Source organism: Barbatula barbatula, assembly GCF_947034865.1.
Source record: "Barbatula barbatula genome assembly, chromosome: 2".
Taxonomy (NCBI): domain Eukaryota; kingdom Metazoa; phylum Chordata; class Actinopteri; order Cypriniformes; family Nemacheilidae; genus Barbatula; species Barbatula barbatula.
Window position 1 is genome coordinate 25,639,125 of NC_136767.1, and position 21,523 is coordinate 25,660,647.

Sequence of the window (21,523 nt, forward strand, 5' to 3'; positions counted from 1 at the left end):
TATAAAAAAATGACTTTGTGATCGTCGAAATGGTTAATAACAGATATGTTGTGTCACGAGTAGACGTGTAGAAATAACGTAATGCATTCGATTTCAAACGGAATGTGTGTGTACACCAGAGATTTATGGCGTCATCTGTGCTCCTCTTTTTGCATCCTTTGATGTTACGCCCTGGGTCAAAGGTCAAGTATAGTTAGGTGATCGTGTTCTGTACCTGCTGCCTGCTCAGACCCGCTCAAACCAGTTTACCTCCCGGCAAACTTCAAACCTTTCCCCTTTACTGCGCAAAACTATATTTGATCTTTTATTAGCGGTGCTTGTTAAGACACCATCAGTATTACTATTGTGGTTATAGGGATTTGAACAGTTTAAAAAAACATACATTACAATTATAATCTTGTTCTTACTGCCACATATTTCACGACTTTAAAACATCAGGGCACCCATCTGCAAGTAGGACACATGCAAAACTGGTCTCAGATCAGCTTTTCCCCCCATTTTCCGTCGCACACTGCAAAGCAATTCTTGTGTTTTGTTAAAGCTACATCCGACACTGTTATTTTCTCAGAAGTATGCGAAGGTCAGTGAGAGGGGAGAGAGACAGTGGGAGAGAGAATGAGATCTGCCTCTTAACCACCATCACAGCATCCGATGTGCTATGTCAGATCACCGGTTTTGAAAAATATACATATTTATAAATATTTGGAATGTACTTTTAGAAAGTTGGCAAGAGACCGATACCTCAATCTCCTCCCATTCTGTGGGTTTTTAGCAGTGGCAGTTTTGTCTGGCTCAGTATGTATCAGCCGACATGCCATCCTCTCCTCGACTTCCTGTTGACCTCTGGTTGGTGTCCTGTGGAGTCTGTACAGGTCAAAGGGTCGCCTACAACCTCCTGTCTGGCAGGGGTGGGTCAGGATGGTTGACCAGCTGTCAAACAACTGACTAGTTGATTCCTTATCTATTAAGATTTTATTTTCAGCAACGTAAAGGCAAGGTCACTTCATGTTGTGCTTTAGTGGGCTAACTGAATGAGTAATTGTTTGATAGTCAGCATGCTTAAACCCTTTCTGTATATGTATCTTATGCCAAACAAAATACAACTTTTTTCTGTATTTAAATTTTGAATGCCGGCAGCCCAAAACATGGAGAAATCCTGTAGAGGACAAGCAGGTATGGAGAATAGATAGTATTCATCTGTTAAACCTTAAGGCATGAAAGGATATTACAGATGTATAATCCATATGATATTTGGCATATATTCAGAGTCACTTTGTTTGTAAACAGACTAAAATTTAAGTAATTCACTCACAAATTAAATTGAATTATTTATCAACACGTTTATCATCATGTATAAGAAGCCCAACTGAATATTTTGGGAAATCTATAATATCAAGCCTAGTTGGTTTGTGCACATCTTTTTGTGTCCAAACATGGACCTTTTTCACAAGCCTGTGAAGACGTGTTCAACGGTCATCAGCATCGTAAATCATACAAAGTTTTTTATATTAAGATGTTTTTTTTAAATGTATGTACGTTTATAACACTATACTTTGTATTATATTACCTTTGCATCAATTTACAAAACAATTGTTATAATGCAACAGTGTTTCTTGTACAGCGTCTATGAAAGTCATGGTAAATTTGACAAGTAAATAATCAGACTCTCTATTTTTTCCATTTTATTGATAATCGTGACAACACTATCATTGGGTTTTACTTTTGAATTCAAGAATATATTTGTTGTAGTCTCCCATTCATCGCTATAGAAGTTTACCCAACTATGACAACTTTAGCTGCTGAGAAACCCTCTAAAAACTCTATAATAAGGAATAAGCTCAAAAATAGAAATCGTGAAATAGGGAGATACAAGGTTTCAGAAGAACAGCACCGATCTGCCTATGATTATTTTACATCCGTGTGCGCGCACACACATAACATATGTTTCCGATTACAGCTCCGATTGTTTTTCTTTGTTAAGTGTCATGTACCCCGGAGAATTTGAACGGCATACAGTTGTTTAATCAATATCATCACTCATCACCTGTCTGGGTCCCAGCTGTCGGGGTGCTGAAGTGAGCAGATCCTGTCACGGTGAGTTGATAACACCACCAGGCATGGATAGCATAAGCAAACCAATTCCTTTAAAGGTTTCGCTCTCCCATCAATGAAGATTCTGTCATTATTTACTCACCCTCTTGTCATTTCAAACCTGTTTCACTTTCTTTCTCCCGCCCGAACACAAAAGAAGATATTTTGAAGGATGTTGGTAACCGAACAACGTCACTACCCATTCACTTCTATTGTATAGACACAAAACCAATGCAAGTCAATAGGTTCGGTTACCAACGTTCTTCGAAATACCTTCTTTGGTGCTCTGTAGAAGAGAAAAATATAAAGAGAGTTTTGGGAGAACTTTCCTTATAACAGTTTACATGAAAATTACATTAAAGTTTTTTCTGTGAAGGTGATGCTACATTTCACCTCCGTGGTAAAATCCTTGCTTGCAGGTTCTACTTTCACACATATTTCAGAAAAATGGCATGAAGCTGATCTCTAAACAACGTGAGGGCTTTAACCGACGCTAATGGAAAATGAACCTAAACAAAGATTGCGATCTTTAAGAGTCTTTAGTGTGTTAATGCAGTGATCTTTTAAAGATGTGCTTCAGGACTATTTCCCTTCATTGTTTCCCATCACGGTATCCCGCCTGTCCCTCTCGTTTATTTCTCATCCGTCCTTCACTATGTATGCCACCCTCCATGGATGGCTGCTGTTTTCATCCGCAGACAGTTACGCCTGTGCGATATTCACAAGCCTCTCTGCTTCCTTCTGAGAGCGTGTCACATTCAATTGGAATTTTAGCATATTTAACATTTTTCTTAAACTTAATTTACTGCGTAAAAATCTTGCAGGCAGACAGCAGCGGATTATTATCGGGTTGCAAACAATACAATTCATGAAGGAAATTGTAGCCGGGTCCTTTTGCATAGAGAACGCCAGACAAGCCCTCTAGGAAAAATGCAAAAGCAGCACACGAAAACTGTTGGAGATAATGACTGTTTTCTAAACAAATATGGATTTGTTTAGGCTAAATTAGAATCCATATCTCGCATTGCCGCAGTGCTTAAAAATAAAAGGCTGTTCGGGGAAAATAAGTAAAACTGCCACCAGCATGCAAACATCTGTCTGTACGCTGAAGGCTGTGAGTGTAGTCATCTACACCTCTGTTTCCAACAAATGCTCTTTTATATGCAACAGCGCTTTATGGCTTATTCCAGTGCACTTCAGGGACAGAATAAGATTAAAGAATTGTAGACGATTCTTTGAAAGTCTTCAAGGGGCTTTCTTATTCTTTGTCTGGACACGTAATGGAATCAAGTATGCTGTAGAACCATAGTTCTAGTTAGTAGGGCCCTTAATATGAAAGTAATAGGTGTTCAAGACTGCTAGGACTCGGTGTAAAGAATAACATCTCATTAATTCATAGAAAATTTCGATTGATCATAGGTTGCTCTTTTATTGCAAGATTTTTGTGGCTCAGTGGTTAGAGCATGGCGCTAGGTCATGGGTTCGATCCCAGGGGAGTGCACATAGACAGAATCAAATGTATAATACAATGCAATGGAAATCGCTTTGGATGAAAGCGTCTGCCAAATGCATAAATGTGATGTAAATGTAAAATCAATTATCTGGACTTTAATAAATGCGATGAGAAATGTTTGAGTTCATAATAAGATCTTCAATCACATTGATTTTTTGATTGCACACTTTAAAGATGTAATCTTCTTGTGATCTCCTAGGAAGCTATGGAGACATATGAGTCTGCATCTTTTCATTTATTCACATTGATGTCTAGGATAAATATTTGATCCATTTAAAGAAAGAGATTATTCTTTCTTATGGGAATTATTAGCTTTTTGATGATATTTGATAAAAACTATAACGAATAATATTAAATTAGGTTTAACTGTTAAATAGTCAATAATATTTAGTTAGAAACGGCAAAATTGCCTATGTTTATATTTTATTTAAACATTTCAAAACATGAATATGTAATGCATTTCAAGCTGCAATGCCATAACATTTGCCTCTCTATCGCCATCTCTGTTTGCAACATAAAATTGCAGGTTGCAGGAAAAGTTGTTTTCTTTAACATTCGTGGCATTGCACAAGAAATCTATCTCGACTAATTTAATTACATATCAGTATTATAGGCAGTTTTTTGTACTCTTATTTAAAACAAGTTCATTAGATAAATGGGTTGCCAGTTATATTGTATAAATTGAGCATTTGGTGTGGTGTTCCTGTAAAGTCCCTAGTCCGTAGGAAGTCTTCTAACATTCCTACATTTCTGCAGACCAAATCTAAATCTCTTCAAAAAAGTAAACTTGTACTTATGTGGTGTTTTGTACAGCTATGATTTTAGAAGCCATAACCAATAACATCATAGTAGGATATTGAATTGCCACAGAGAGGCATTTGACCTGTCCTGTGAACTAAGCAAACGTTGTCTTTGGTTCTCACAGCTGACCAGCCTGTTCTAAAGGAAGAACAGAAGAGGAAGAAAAGGCAAAAAATAAAACCTTCGGGTTTTCCCCGAATCCACTCGCTCGAGTGCCCAGAAAGACTTCTGCGGCCGAGGAGCAAATTGTCACCTTCTCTTTTCTTTCAGAGGGAAAGTGTGACATGGAACAACAGGAAGATCATTGTGGAGGGTCAGATGCTTGTGGCTCGGGTGAAATAACTTTGTGTTTTGTAGATGGAGCTAACTCGCAATTAAATGAAATTGACACAGTTTTATACGACTCGGACACTTTCAACAGTGTTTCATTTTGTCAGTTTCATTTGACTTAAAAGGAAGCCGGGAGTCTTTCGTTTTCAATTCAGTTTCAATATGACCATTTCTTATTTGAGAATTTCTATTCTGTGTTACTTGTATTGTTCATTTTTTTCTTCTGTGTACCACAAAAGGATGTCCGAGCAGCTCTTTTTAACATAACCGAACAACCTTATTTGGAGATTTGTATTATAAATCAGTGCATGGAAAAAGCTGACATCTCCTTTTACGGTTCTCACTAGAAAAAAAACATGCAAATGATCCCAAAATGTTAATTTGGGGGTAAATGTACCAAGGCAATCCTGTGGGTTTCAGTTATTGTTTGCTAGGGAATATTGAAATGAGCGAGGTTCAATGGCTGGTTATCTTATCTGGAGTGCTGGCGTAGTCTTTTTCTCTGTGTATTAGGGATGAATGAGGTCTATTCAACAGAGCACCCATAAGAGGCCTTTCTCAGGTCCAATTCAAGCAGGTCACTCATAGTGCCATGTAACTATATCTCCAGCTTCTCAATAGATTCCTGAAACCGATCCCGTTCTCATGGAGGACACAAGGATGCCCTGGACTTTCTTTCTCACGCCTTCTCTCGCCATCTCTCACTGGCTCTCTCTCTGTCTTTCCATCTGTTTCTCCACTCTTTTATACTTCCCAGTATCTGAACCGGAGCAGGTTTTACCGTGGACAGAGGGAGAAAGGAAAGAGATGCTGGTGATTGGGTGTCTCGTGTGGAGGCTTTTGTTTGTTTCAGATTGTTGGCTTCTCTTTACGGAAGGCTGATACACGTTTCATATGGTGTTGTGGGCTGCTGTAAGTGGACCTGTTCGGAGTCATAGAGAATGATAGCAGTATCAGGAGTACATCTGCCCAACAAAAAGAAAGAAGAGAACAAAGTGGTGAAATGAAAAACAACAATAGCAAAGAACAATATTGACTTGTCCGCAATAGCTTAGAAAGTACAATCAGATATGTGGTGCAAAGAATGAGAAAAAGATGTTCGTAACGGCCCTTTATTGCACTTTATGTAAATATGTATTATTATATTTTACAGAAAAATGTATAGCTTAAATTTTTTTTTGGACAAAAACCTAATTCCAGTTTACTTTTGTCTAGTTGTCTCTTAGCTTAAATAGTATTAATACCTTATTTATATTGTTTAGGTTGCAGTGTGGCAATAAGCAAACACCTAAAATATACTTGCAACCGCTTAGCGTCCATGGCAACCAAGTCCAACACCCTAGCAACACCCTAAAACTGTGACAAGTAGTTATGCATGGGCAAACTCAACATGTTTTTTACAAAAAGTTTAAAAAATATCTAGTTTAATTTATTTATTGCTCCATTCTAAACTTTTCGCAATAAAACATCTGCTAAACGAGGAGCTGCATCCGATGAAGCTCATATCTGTTCTCAGAGCGGCACTTAAAGACAGCCTCGTGTTTTACAGCCTGCGTGAGACATTGGACACAGATGGTGCAGATGCTGGATGTTTGTGCAACACGCATGCATGCACTGAGTCCCTCCTGAGGCCAAAGGCGTAAGATTATTGACTTTTTTGGGGTAATGTCTGTACGAATGGGTCCCATACTACATCTAGTTTTAATCATAACACATGGCTCGCAGCGACATGTTGGAAAATTAAAACCGAATGAAGTTAAGTAATTCCCCCAAACCTTCTAGTGCCATGTTTGATCGAAGCTTCACTAAGTTAAACGCTCCGGAGATTTGACGTTTGCTTTAGGTTTATTGCTGCCAGTATTGAGATCACCATATTCGATCACTTTCATTCTGTTTAATGTTAGAAAAAGAACACTTATGGTCTCCTTTTGTGTTCTCATATTGTAAAAACATGTTAGGAAGTTCATAGAACATGTGCCGAGTCCAAAACCATAATTCTCAGATGGCTTTATTGTGTCAGTCGGTGGTTCTAAACTGTTGAGTCACGATAAATAAAGGCTCAGATAGGTGAAAAACCTTCAAAAAATGATTTCATCGTTTACTCTCTCTTGTCATTTCAAACCTGTATGACTCTTTTCTTCTGATAATGCAAAATAAGATCTTTTAAATGATGTTGAAAATCGAACGACAGCGGTACCAATTCGCTTCTTTTGTATGGACACAAAACCAATTGCAAGTCAATGGGTCCCGCCGCTGTTTGTTTACCAGCATTCTTCGAAATATCTTCTTTCGTGTTCTACAGATGAAAGAAAGTCATACAGATTTGAAACGACAAGAGGGCGAGTAAATGATGACAGAATTTCTGTTTCACTTTAAGAAGATAATAAAACTCACTAAGTGATCATGACTAGAATAGCAAAAGAAATAGGCCCATAAACTTCCTTTATCTGTTGACATATTTTTTATGGTTATCATTTTAACTCTGTTGGTTGCATTGACATCTCATTTATATGTTTAAAAACTATCCTTTTCAGAGAAAGTATGGACTGATCAAATATTTATCCCAAATGCACTGGAAGTCACCTTGTATAAAAGTGTCTGCCAATTGCATTAATGCCTTTGTAGATGCTAATAACGTCTTAATTTCATGATTTCATTCAATGTTACCCTTGTGAATCTAGTCTGTGTGTCTATATTGTACCCTTGATTGATTTAACCATTGATCATACGTATTTGTTCTTTCCAAAGGAAACATATCCATTGGAGACGGTTGGTGGACGATTTAAAGAGTAGATGCCTTGTAGTAGATCACTGTTGTGAATTAGACAGTTGTTTGCTATAAGGTAACGCGAGACAGAAACGGTGCTGTTTTGTGGTCTGTAATCACTGTTACTCAGTATCAGAAAGGCTAACGTTGCACACACATGTCTGCTTGCCTTAAACCACATATAATTAACATTCTTGCCATACCAATAAACCTGAGCAAAAACAGGGCGATCCAAAACAGGTGTGAGTTAGTGTGTGCACGTGTGATGATACACAGCGTACCCTGGGAGGTGTTTCGGCCAAACTTTGATCTAGCTTTGCTCAGTTCTGGCCGAGGGGGAGCTTGTGTGGATTTAAGGTCAGGACTTTTGGAACCTGTTAGGTAAAAGAGATAGTAACACAATCTTTTCTAAGTCAACGATTTCATTTTCTATGGAACATTGGCTGAAAAGCATAACAGACAAGCATAAGGCAAAGGGGTCATGTCATCCCAAAATCAGGGAAAAAGTTTCAGGCTGATTTGCAAGGAGGCTTTTATCCAAGGACAGCTCTGCGATTGGATCCGAAGAGCGTGTTTACATGGAAGACTTTGAGGCACATTTGCAACATCCCATTTAATTCTAAGGGTCAGAGGGAGAGTACGAAAACTAAATTATGACAGTGTTTAGCGTAAGAAACCTTGGCTGACATTGTGGACCTAAAAATGTATAATGTGACCTCTTACGAAAACTCGTCCAGAATCACTGGACTGGAAAGTTAAAAGAGTATAGTTTCTAAAAATCCCAGAAAAGCTAAGGGGTTTTCTGGGTAGCGCTTAAAATAATCAGGGCTCTGTGGGCGGATATCCGCCGAGAGGTCTTGATGTAAGGGAGCGGGTGCAAATGACACTAACATGATGAGGTCCTGTGGGAACAATGAGCTCCAGTGTCCTGACAAATCCTACGACGTGACGGCGGTCTGCAGCTTAAAACCGCTCCCTTTATTCCGCTCCGGTAAATGAATGGGAATAAAGACTATGCTGAAAAGAGAGGAATGCTGTGGGAAGAAGCTAATTCATGCATGTTTGCCGCATTGTTTGTATCTGTATGCCGTAGGAGTTGTTTTACGAAAATATGCTTTTATACAATAAGAATACACCCACGTGCGCCACGCGCTTTGCCATTAGGTAGAGCGAGCCGTTGGGTTTATCATCATGTCCATGTTGATGTATGCAGATACTGACCTACTATGCGCAGGAACTCGAAACCGGGGACCGCAAAACCGGTGTCAGAACAGGACCCTACCGTATCTACACCCTTTGATGATGCTGACAAGTCATACGGCATATTTCAGCACTCCAGTGTACATTAGTACATTGCACACACACGCTACACATGTCTTAGATTCCCATGTGTTTATATGCTCTCATTTGGCCGTTCCGCTTGCACATCAAAGGGTGACTCAAGGAGTTTCGGAAAGGGAACATGACCCTAGTGTGCGTGTTATCTCTTTGTTTCACTGTTAATTTTACAAGTGTTGGCTTCGTGATCCCTTCCAGAACAAAAGGACATGTAAATTAAACCGGCTGTTACCTCATAGGCGTATCTCAGTTTGGATGGAATATAAGGGCACGTGAAGTGAAAAGAAAATTGCTTTTGCATTCGTTTGTTTAGTTTCTCTTTTCTTGGCGTATGTTTTTATGTTTATCATTTCTGCAGTATCTCTCCCAAGGACTGTGTCTCTGTGTTTTCAGATTAAGGTCTGACTTTACACATTTTACCACTACAGAAATATGCTGAGTATAGTTTTTCAAAACATTCAGAATATGTTGTTATATTATATTAAAAACCAAGTGGTACGCCTTTTCTCCCTACAGTATAAGCCTTATCCAGTGATGAAATACTTTAAAGGTATAAAGCACTTTTTATCTTGTTTGGTGAAATTCTCTTCTTCCTGTGTTTCGCCAAAACGTAAAAACGTGAATGAAAATGAATGACAAGTCAAAAACAAATGACTCAAAATGGAGCATCTGTTATATCCATGTTACTTGTGAACAGCAAACAAGATTTTAAAACAGTTCTATCTGCATTTAACTTTCATGTCATGCACTGTATTTGTGCATTTCAGTCTTGTGCAAGTTCTGCCCACCGAAAGTATCTTGGCCATACCGTGGTATAAACAGAAGTGCAGAATCGAATCTCATTCATTTTTATGTTATATACAATGTAACTTACAAAAGTCTAAATGTGATCGATGAATGCATTAGATACGAAATTTAAATGACCACAGTTGTCATTTGTCAATCTATGGACATGTTTTATTATTGATTGATAGAACGCGTCCCAATCCTATTATACTCTTTCCAACAGTGTATCTATTGTTATATAACGTTTTGTTTACATACTGTTTATTTGGGTTTTGTGCACATTTTTTTGTGCGTTTGAATTGTTTCTTCAAAATAAACGATGTTTGATATTTTGTTACATAATGTTAAACAACATTCTAATTGTGACTTAAAGGGCCAGTTTACCCTTTTAAGATTCTGTCATCAATTTACTCACCCTCGAATCTATTAATATCAATATCTATAGATTTATAAATTCAATTTAAATATACAGTACATGTTATATATGATAGATAGTACTGTTGAACTACATTGAAAATGTTCCTACTATGGTAGTCAATGGTGGCCGATAACTTTTTGGTTACAAGTATTCTTCCAAATATCTTTCATTGACTGTACCATGGTACCACCACAGTATTTTGTTTGTAAGGCACTTTGGCATTCCTCTCTGCATTATTCCCCCTGATGGTTAGTTTCCTGTCAGGATCGGTTTGGGGTGTTGTTAGTGGCGTGTGCTAAGTTAGTCCGCCGTTCCCAGCCCTATTTATTTAACCTCTTCTGGTTGACGTTCACATTGCAGCCAGTGAAGCTTTTGTTCCTGTGTGGAATGCGAAAATGAAAGATGGTAGCAAATCCTTGTGGATTCTGTGACAGTTTTCTTTAAAGAAAACTGGATGATGCGGGCTCAGATGTATCTTTAGAGGTTCCCCACATAAAAAGAAGGGATGCCTATGCATGAAATAACAATTTCACAGTGTCAGGCACTTGTGTTTGTTGGCCAGCACACCAGCTAAACCTCTGTGACCGCTCATTCAAGACCTTGATATTTCATCGGCCTGAGCCCACTCAAATAAATCCATTCAGCTGCGTCTTTTCTTCCTGAGAAACATCTGGTGTGGTTGATGAACACCAAAATACTCTTCCCACTTCTTATAAAGATATTTTACATTAATTGTTACCTGCAAGGAACGTCGCAACAAGTAAAACTGCCTGTTGGCTGCCCAAGCCATCTTCTATTTTTACTCCTCAAAGGCAGTGCATGGCCACACACACGACACAGGAAACAGAATTAAATAATTCATGGTGTATTAGGAAGCCATGAAGAGGTTAGAGAAGGTTCAATTAGGTTGACCCTATGAAGTTCTATGAGTTTGTAGTTTCTGTGGTAGTAAGAACGACTCCGGATCTCTGTCAGATTTGGTTGTCTGTGATGCTGTTCTTAAAGTGATAGTTCACCTAAAAATAAAAACTCTCTAATCATTTACTCAATATGACTTTCTTTCTTCTGCTGAACGCAAAGAAGATATTTTAAAGAATGTTGGTAACCGAACAATGGCGGTAACCATTGACCATACAATAGAAGTGAATGGTACTGTTGTAAAATATTTGTATAAATCCTCTTTTGTGTTCTAAAGTGCACAAGAAAATCATTTTTGGATGAACTATCCCTTTAAACTGAGTTCAGGTTGTATTGTCTCCAGTAAAAAGAAATGGCCCAACATAATTTCAAAATGCTTTGTCATACAAAATTAAACCACATTGTTCTTAAAGTCAAATGTTATTATTATTATTATTGCAATGAAGACATAACACAATGCAGAAGTATTGGAATGACAGGGTCAATAGGAAAATTTATGATTGAAGTCTCTCTTGGTGATTTATGTTCCAGTAATTCACCGCCTAAAACTATTTGTGGTTGGTACTTCCAGTTCATCCTTTCTGCATGTAAACCTGTCTTTAATTTAGACTTTTTTACTCATGGATTCAAGGATGAGGAAATGTCACGCAACCTGTCTATATTAGTATCTGTCTAATATGTCTGGCTTCTACAAAATGAAAGACAAAATTCTGGCATCATTTATTCACACTCTGTCATTTAAAACCTGTTTATGACTATTTCTTCAGTGGAACACGAAAGAAGATATTTTGAGATGTTTTAGTGGTTTTGTGTTCATATATTGGAAGTCAATGGAGATCAAGGTTGTTTAGTTATCAACATTCTTCAAATCTTCATCTTCTTTTGTGTTCTATAGATAGATTCTATAAAATGACATGAAGGTTTGTAAATTATGGAAAAAAATCATTTTGGGGTGAACTATCCCTTCAAGTCTTTTCACTGGGAATGGGCATCTGATAATAGTTTCTCTCCCAAAATAAATCTACAAGGCTTCTGTTTACAAACCTAAAGTGGTTATTTGTACTTGAAGTTTTTCCAGCAGTTTTCCAGTTGGTTTTATACCACCTAAGGCAGACAGACAGGCTGTTTCATATGATGCGTTGGAATTGCAGATGGTTTTCCGCTGTCACTTTCATACATAACCATTTTCCCTTCTTGTCCCGTAGTCCCGTCACGTTTCTCAGCTGTGCCCAGGACTCAACAAACTAGTTGGAGTGGGAAATTGTTTTAGCCTCTGCCATTGTCGTCTCAGTCCATTTAACGTGACACAGAATGAGACCCAAAGGAAGCACGTCATCCTGTTTCCTTATTTTACACCTTTCCTCGTGCCCTAGTCATCACAAAGCCTTCATCAAAATTTGTGAATTCAAGTGAATGCGTGTCTGCCCTTTGTTTGTTTTCATTTGTGCTGGTCACGACTACAAAGTCTGTCCTTTTTAAAGATCCGCAAACTAAATCTGGAAGCAATTAGGAGCGAATCCTTACGTATATAATAACAGGGCTAGTAACTCTTTTGCAAATAATCCATTTCTGTCCGTTTTTAAGACCCTCTTGTTTCTGATCCGGTGCGGGCGGTTCCTTTTTCCTCCAGATCCGTGCTTCTTTTTCTGTCAGTGTGCTTGCGTTTTATCGTTTATTTTCCGCACGCCCTTTCATGCGGCCGAGACTCTGTTTCTCATCAAGGCATGTGCTCCGACCACAACAAAGGCATGGCGATACTGGGGAAACTTAGCGGCACAGTGGGGAACAGTCAGAGATTCTGTTATTACGGGGAAAGCTCATCCTCACGAACGTACGAGCACAAAACGTCATGCTTTTTCCAAATTTGGTGTTTCCTTGAATGCCGGCTCAGCAAGCCACATTGGGTTTTGACTACCCATTCATCTCCATGATGAGCCTTCTTATCTGGTTCTTCCTCGTCTATTCGCTGCTTCCCTACACCGCCGCAGCATAATGATGCCTCCCGACCACATCAAGTTAAGTTGCTGCTAATTACTACCCTTCCCGGGGCCCTTTCTTATTTCGGCCGCCCTGTCTGGAAACCTTTTTTGCCGAGGTTAGCCACAGCAGCAAGATGTCTACCAGCCTGGGGTGGAGAAGTTGCTCTTAAAGTGACTTTTGTCTTGATGCTGTTTTGCGCCGGTGTGCATTAAGAAACATTAAAGAGAGGTAATGAGTCTAGTGCTATGAGGATAGTGGGTATGAAGGGCATCTGTACCATTAGTAATGCATGGTTTGGCTGGCATTAGCTTGGCTCAAAATTACAAAGGAGAAATCATGATTGCTTTGGGAGACGTTTGACTCACCAATGTGCTGTAAAGTCCCCGGGCTCAGCACGGCGACAGAAGCTATCGACCGACCCCTAACGGATAACAACATCTTCCAGCCACGCATTACATATTGGCATCCTTTATGAAAGTCAATCCACAGTCTAAATGTGTCACTGTAAGTGGATTTTTCAAGATGAACCCTGAGTGCTGTTTTAAAATGATGAAGTATTAAAGTAATGGCTTATCATTTACTCATCCCCATGTTGCTCCAAACCGATGTGGCTGTCACTCCTTCGTGCTGCACAAAATGTATTTTTTCTAAGGATATAGGGCCATTCTTATATACATAATTAAAGTAAAAAGGGTCTGGGCAAACTCCAATATTAACAGTATATATTAATACTTATGGTTTAAAAATACAATTATTTTTCATATATATTTTATTAGTATTCATATTTTAATTAGGATTAATAATTCATATTCAAACATTAAAAACATGGTCTTCATTATTCTACAAACCCAGCAGAATTCCTTTGACAGCAGGGGCCGGCTTTGAGTCCGTCCACCTGCGTGAGTTTAATTAAAACCCACATGACAGCCAAAAAGAAAAGCCTGTAATTTCACGATTAAATAAGGCCTGGTTTACCTCCTTGGTTCTAGCAAGCAGGACTTCCACATTGTTGTCTGGTCACTTTCCAAGTATTCTGTGGTTTTTAGCCCCTTGTATTCGGATCTGATACAACTGGAAATGTCCCTTTGGCGTTGTTTCTTTTTCATACCAGTTCTAGTGTATCTGGCTCTACTCGCCCGCTCCAAGCGGGCCTCAAATGGGCATGGGAGTCGGGCATTCTAAACAGGAGGCTTAAAACCGCAGCCTCTAACATCTATCCCTAGAGCACCTCTTGAGGTCGGGGAGTGAGGTTTACACACTGCACGGCTATTCAATGGCTGGCCTCCGTTAAACCCGCTTTTTCAGAGCAATCCACTGAAATGCATTCGCCCTTTTATGTGGGCAAAGGATCCTCACATAAATCAAAAAGATTATCAGTGAAGCAAAGGAATGTTAATTGCATTTGATAATTGCCAAATTACAGCAAATTTGTTTAGGGACATGGTGTGGTTTTATCTTTATTTGACGTGCTGTGTGATAGTCTGTTCATTCCCGAAGAAAGGGCTTGATGCACATTTGGGTAATTTTACCTGGAAAGTAATCTTAATCATCACAGAATCTGCCAAAGTGTTGACAGGTCTGTTAAAAGTTTAGAGGCACTTGATCGCTTTTACTACAATCTAAAATAGCAAAGTCGTCAAACTCTGGAAATGATGTTGTGGACAAAATACATCAAAACCTGTTATTAACAGTTCCAATCTAAGATGGCTTATTTGCCTCTTTTTCTTTATGTAATCGGTCATCCATTTAAAAATATTCGATAAAATGGGATTTTTGTAGTGAAAGTGTTTGCTCATACGGCTTTGTCTGCAAAACTAAGACAGTTAAGTATCCACTTTCAGATCAATAGAAGTTTGCAAGATCAAGAGAAACATTTCATTCAAGTGCCTTGAAATCAGAGATTTACATCAAAAGAGGGACCATCATATCTTGAATACAATCGAGAGACTTAGATCAATATGCAGATGGGATCAGAAGCCACTGGCAGGTTTTAAGAGAGCCCACATATGAAAATCAGTGTCTAAATCCCACCTCTCACCACACACCAGATTCCTCATTCGAACCAGAAGTCCGTCCAAATGAAACGCTTTGAAGTCTGCCATAGAAATACCAACAGATACTCTTTGATGCAATAGTTATCCTTTTGTTTATTTTGATTGTGCATATGTTCTATGTTTTTCTTTTTTTGTTCAAGTGAAGTTCTTTTATCTTCTAGATGGTTACCATCTTTGAAAACAGGGTTTATATTTCACTAGGGGTTTTAGAGACAATTCTCATTTCGTCTGACTTTCGCATTTATGGAATTAAGTTATGAGGCTTGCAGATCCTTCGTAATTCGGAAAAGTCATGTCTGAACCATAAACCTCACATGCTTGCAGAGATTTTGGAGATTTCAGTAGTACATGCCCGCACATTGCCCTTCAGTGGTGAAGAGTTTGATTCTAAGAATATTCTCTCTTGTGTTTTTCAGAGTGTTATACAGCAAATGGAGAGGACTACAGAGGTCAGCAGAACCAGACCAGTCTGCAAGGAGGGAGACCTTGTCTCTTCTGGAACGAGACTTACCAACATCCCTACAACACCAACAAATATCCCAATGGAGAAGGAGGTCTTGGGCCACACAACTTCTGCAGGTTAGGCAATAATAGTTATGTTTTATAGAATCCCCAGTAGTTTTTCATTGTTTGTTCAATTCTTTTTTATGAAAATTTTTGCTTTAAAACTTTAAATAGTTTGGGCATTCTGTCTCTATTTTTTAAACAGTTTGGACACGACCCTCCCTCCTGAAGCGGTCACGCTTTTCAGTGTCTGCCCATTATTATGGCTAGACACTGGTTTCTTTTTCATATCTTTTCATTATATGGTGATAACAGCTGAATTATGGTACCATGAAGAAAAATGTTATCATTGCTTTGTGATTTTTGAGCAAACTGAAGGGGCTGTTAAAATAAAAATCCCGTCATCATTTACTCACTCTGAAGTATAAATCTGTATAGCCTACATTTCTTTGTTCTGATAATTTGGAAGAATGTTTGTAAGGGACAGTCCTTGTTTGACCCAAAAGGATTAAGGGTGTGCCGCCCCTTTAAATGTCCAGAAAGAAAATGCCCAAGAAGGGGTGTCATAAAGGACCGTGTGTTCAGTAATGTAAGAATTTTATCACCAAGTTTTACGTCTGAATACATTTTTAAAGCACGTTGTAAAGCAGTAGCTCTGCAGTTTATTTTTTGTTTCCCGCTATTATGTAGACTCAGGAGGGCTTGAAAAGTTTACTTCTGCAAAGTCGCCACAAATCCCTCTGTACAAAAATACATAGTTGAGCGACAGTGTGGATGACCGACAGTCTACTCCATTCAGCAAGACAGACAGACACTTCAAATAGTGAGTTTGGTGTATAAAATCCATAGCCCTAGTGGATTTCTAGATGATTCAATGGTATGACTCATGTAGAACCAAACAAAACATTAGCGTCACATGCCTGTTTCAGTAATAAACAAGTTGGTCATCTAACCGATGTTTAATCACAGTTAGATTACAATACTGAGAAGTGTTTGGTTCATTCACATATGTGTCGTAACATCCCAGCCTCTCAATGTTTACGAAGTTTGTCTGTTTGAGAAAAATGTCTCTTTCTTTGGCTGTGTAACAGTGTCACACTGTGTAGCCTGTTTAGAGTTTCTCATGCTGTAGTCGTTTCAGCTGTTATGACACTTCTCAGACTCAAAAACATAATCACAGCACAATGAAAGAGATGAAAGATGACTTTTAAATGCACATGACCACCACGGCATAATCATAATCTCACTGGTCAAACCAATGGAATCATATTTTTGGAATCTAGTGCAAAATACACACTTTGTTTTATTGCCTTTCCATCCACTTTTAATGCAACAAGGTTGTATAGATGATACTTTATAGTTCTTGTGTGTGAAAGTGACTCTGAGAATACGTGTGTGTCCAGGTCCAGCAGACTGTATGATATGGAAAGTGAAAGCCAGACTCAGAGGGGCAGACAGAGATTAGGTAAAGAGGGAGAGCTCTTCGTCGGGAACACCAATGTTGATTTTAGGTTCACGATTGTGAGGTGTTATGTCGCTGGGTGTGTATGGAGGAATGTCTTGCTGTGTCATAACATACTCAAGAATTTGGCTCCAGAACATCCAGCAAGACTGGCAAATCAGCATCTATCTGTGTACCCTTAAAAACCCTTACGTCCCATCCGTCTGTCTGCCTATACACTTAAAAGATGAATTGCTTATAAATCTTACAAGCTGTCTGTCTTTCTGTTTGTAATGTTAATTTCTATAAGGATGAATTTCTTATTGATCTTAAATGTCGTCTGTCCATCGGTTTGTCTGTCTGCCTGTCTATATATACTCATCAATGATTAATTGCTTATGAATATTTCACGCTGTCTGTCTATCTATCTGTCTCTCTGTTTGTACTCTTAATTTTTATAGGATGAAATTCGTATACTGTAGATCTTAAATTTATATCTGTATGTCTGTAGTCATTAAGTATTAATCGATTATAATTCCCATATGCTATCTATATACAGTATATTTGTGTGTGTGTGTGTGTCAGTCTGTCTGTCTGTTAGTACTCTTTCATCTGTCTGTCTTTCTGTCCATTCTCATAAAGGATTACCTGATTATAAATATCATATGCTATCTATTTATATTTATCTGTCTGTCTGTACTCTTTCATCTGTCTGTCTGTCTGTCTGTCTGTCTTTCTGTTCGTCTTTCTATACTCATAAAGGATTATTCGCATATAAATCTTATATGCTATCTATTTAAATCTGTCTTTCTGTACTCTTAATGGATTCCTTTTTTATAGATCTTACATGTCGTCTGTCTGTCTGTTTGTCCATCCATTTATTAGAAGTCGTTGCTTCATCCCCGATCAAAAGGCTTTCTTTTTTTAGGAGACAGGTGTGTGTTTTTAAAGAAGCTTGACAGTTATTATTTGTGTAGTGGTTGCTTTGTTTTCCCAATTATGTGAACGAGAGGAATGGTTTAGGAAATCTGCAAGTGTGTGTGTTTCTTTAATGATGTCATAAAGTGTGTTTGCATCTCTTTGTTGGCTTGTCCACACGCCATTTGACTTGAAAGAAGAATTTCAATCTTGGCATGTTGAGAGAGAGAGAGAGAGAGAGAGATGGCGGTGCCAAGTCCTAACAGCCCTCACATTTCTTCTTTATTGTACGCTGTAAAACAGCTATGAAAACATTGAGAGATTGGGCTTAGAGGAAACGTCTTATTAATTGTAAATAATAAAGCAGCTATGAGTATCAGAGAATCAGAGAGGAAGGTCAGCAGCACCATTGAGTTCTCTGAGACTTGAAGCCACCCACATCCCGATTCTAGATCTTACAGCCAGACAAACTCTCTGAGAAGTCACTTAAAATCTTTGTATAAAACATAAGTTTATGTTATTCATTGGTCAGAACATACCAAAGTATTGTTTTTCAGTACAGTTATTCTTATTTTGGTCTTAAACCCTACTTTGTGCATATTATATCTTATCTATGTCTTTTTATATAGTGGTTTAAAAATGCACATTTATTTATTAACCAGCAAAACCCCAAAACTAATGGTCAGTTCACATCACTTTCAAGTTCAAGGAAATTTTCTTATTTAAGTCACTTTATGTTTTCTTGTATTTTTGTTGTCTCTCTCAGAGAGCCTTTAATGTTTTATGTTGACTACATTTTCAATTGGATGTCAGCGTGGGTGCAGACAACCGTTTGGGCTTTTGCTCTGATTCTCTCAGTTATTGTTTACACTGTTTGCTTGGCTGTGAAATCGAATGTGTCATTAGCAGCTTTCAGACGCGAGTTCATTGAGGTGATGTTGTGCTTGTATGTGCTCGTAATACCGCCGGTGTGTTTGTATGTAATAGAGACACAATAGACAGCGACAGTCGAACTCGAACTCACTGGGTGAGCATTTCAAATTATTTCATAGGAACTTTTATAGGTGTATTCACCAGCAAAAAGTATTTGATATCGCTTTGTCCCTCTTGAGCAGCTTAATATATGGTATTATTCGTGGGTCTTAATAGTGTATTTTTGCCGTGTTGACCAAGCAAAGATTCTATTATGCAAAGTTCCCTCTTGTTTGTTTTGGATGCTCGTTCCCTGCAGCAGGCTAAAAGTGTGGCAGGGATTTGATGTTGAGGAAAAAAGTTATTTTCAGCTTTTCCCTACTATAGATTTTGTAAAAAAAAAAAATCTGTGCTCCGTGCCAGAACTTTTTACGTTTATCATAAATTTTGTGATTGTGGTGCACGGAAAGCGGTTATTAAAGAAAAGCTTTTGAAAGCAGTCCAGACAAGAACAGCTGGTTCTCTCTCTGTTCAGATGGCCAATAATGCTGAAACAAATTAGAGAGAGAAAAAGCGTAAAAGAAAATGTGAGAGAGCACAGAATGTGTACCGTTGATGTTGCAATAAACATAACTGCTCAGCATGTTCTTACACACTAATTTATTCACAGATCTAGTGTGACAATGATCTTTGTGGTCAACACAGATTTGCTTATCTCACCAATTTATTTTCACATGTTTTTGCTCAGAAGATGTGGTCTTAGGAGCGAAGGAGACTTAAAGTGGTCTTTAAGACACTGAAAAATAAAAAATTCTGTCATCGTTTAATCCCCCTGTTGTCATTTCAAACCTCCATGACTATCTTTATTCTGCAAAACGCAAAAGAAGATATTTTGAAAACTCTTTGTAAAAGAAAAATGTAAGTCCCCATTGACCTCTATTGTATGGAGACAAAACCAATGGGGACCAACGGATTTCTTTCACCAAGAAGTTTCAAAATATCTTCTTTAGTGTTTTGCAGACTAAAGAGTCATACAGGTTTGAAATGTCAAAATGGTGAGGAAATGATGACGGAATTTGCATTTTGTGGTGAAACTATGTTTCATTTAATGATAAACTTTCAGAAAAGTTTTTCAGATCCCCGGGAATACACAAATGGACAAAATAATACATAGCTTGAATTCACTGTACAAATACATCTGTCAAATGCGTAAATGTACAGGGAATAAAATGCAAAAACAATAGATTTGTGTTAAACATAAAGCTATAGGCGTAGTTTGGTCTCGGAAGAAATTCATAAGAAATATTTGAGACGAAGGAAAACATTATACACAAAAGTTACACAAAGTACACGGTATATTGAGTCATTAAGCAGACATTTGCATTGTTAAGTAACAATAAATGTGACAATAAATAGACAAAAGTGAAACAAGTAGACATCATAAACAAGCATATACATTATCTGGCAATTTACATTGTCGAAGTCGTCAGACAAAACCGATCTTTTCTTATTTACGGGCAGTTGTAAACCCTTTGAGTATCATAAACCCCACTTCTTAAAGGCAGGGGTAATTCCCCATCCCATTAACCAGCCGGGACAGATGATGTCTCCGTAGTTGTGGTAACACATGAAAGGTGCTGGGATTCTTTATTCCCTCTCAGGAGGGACTCGACCCCGCAGGCTTATCTGGACATACACACACTTATCATCATAAAAAAACACACACACGCATATATGCACGCACACGTCCGACATCTCAAGGATACCCCGAGGGCGGACTGGGCTGTGCTTTGGTGATCAAAGCGACCTATTATATCTGGTCTGGGAGTGCACCTCGGTCTTCTGCATGGCATTACTTTTCTCTCACCCTTCGGGGAAGGAGGGCAGTGATTACAGGTTTTAAACAGCAAGATGAATTAAAGTGATCGCTGCACAACCCCAGAGGCAGCCTGTATCAAATGAAGTCATATAGGAACTTGGCACGAAGTTGAATTGTGTTTATGTGCGCACATGAACAAGAGAGGAGGTGCTTTGTGTGGTGTGCGTAGGGTCCTTTTATAACGTATAATCCTGTCTTTTCTATTCCATCTCAATTGCCCTCAAGAAGACCTGCGATTAATACTAAATATTGTGCACACCGATCGAATATGATAGCGCAAAGTCTGCGATTGTGTTTCATGCACAGTTTGTCAGTAAAGCACAGCTCTGTGATCGGTAGGGAATGCTGCTCGATCTAAAAGCAGTGCAAGTTTATAACGCCCATTTGAAAAAGCAACACCCGTCCAACATTATCATTCTAACTATACTTGACTGTCATGAAAATACCAGAGGAGGCTTAAAGGACGGCGATTTTGACTTTATTTTGAGTTTCTGCGGGAGAGCACCCTCTAGATTTCAGCATTTAACCATACTTGACTGATAAGCTGTGCAAAAAAAATCATAGACGACCGCCAAATCGTGTGCAGTTTTTTCCCATTTATCGTGCAGCCCTATCGGTTCAGTACACGGTGTTCATGATACACCATTTTGCTCTAAAAAAAAACAGGTTGGTTATCAGGACACATCTCACTTTCAGAAAAGAAAATGGGCCGACTCCGACCCGAGGTTAAGTTTCCCCGAACACAAAAAGCAGCACATGAAAAGACGCTTCACTCAATACACTTTCCTGTTGTGAAGAGAAGCTAGAAAGTGTTTTTGATAGGGGAAGAAAAGACCGTAGCACGCCCTTTTGATTCCGCCTCACAATAGCTGA

General features: G+C 38.5%; 1 protein-coding gene across 2 annotated transcripts in view; it reads left to right on the top strand.

Moving 5' to 3' along the window:
• The window catches only part of kremen1 (kringle containing transmembrane protein 1), a 45,213-nt gene that overhangs the window by 5,210 nt on the left and 18,480 nt on the right, over positions 1-21,523 (top strand). For both annotated transcript variants that reach the window (XM_079478285.1, XM_079478286.1), the window contains exon 2: positions 15,413-15,575. In XM_079478285.1, the coding sequence (XP_079334411.1) occupies positions 15,413-15,575 (163 nt within the window). The remainder of the gene's footprint in view (positions 1-15,412; positions 15,576-21,523) is intronic.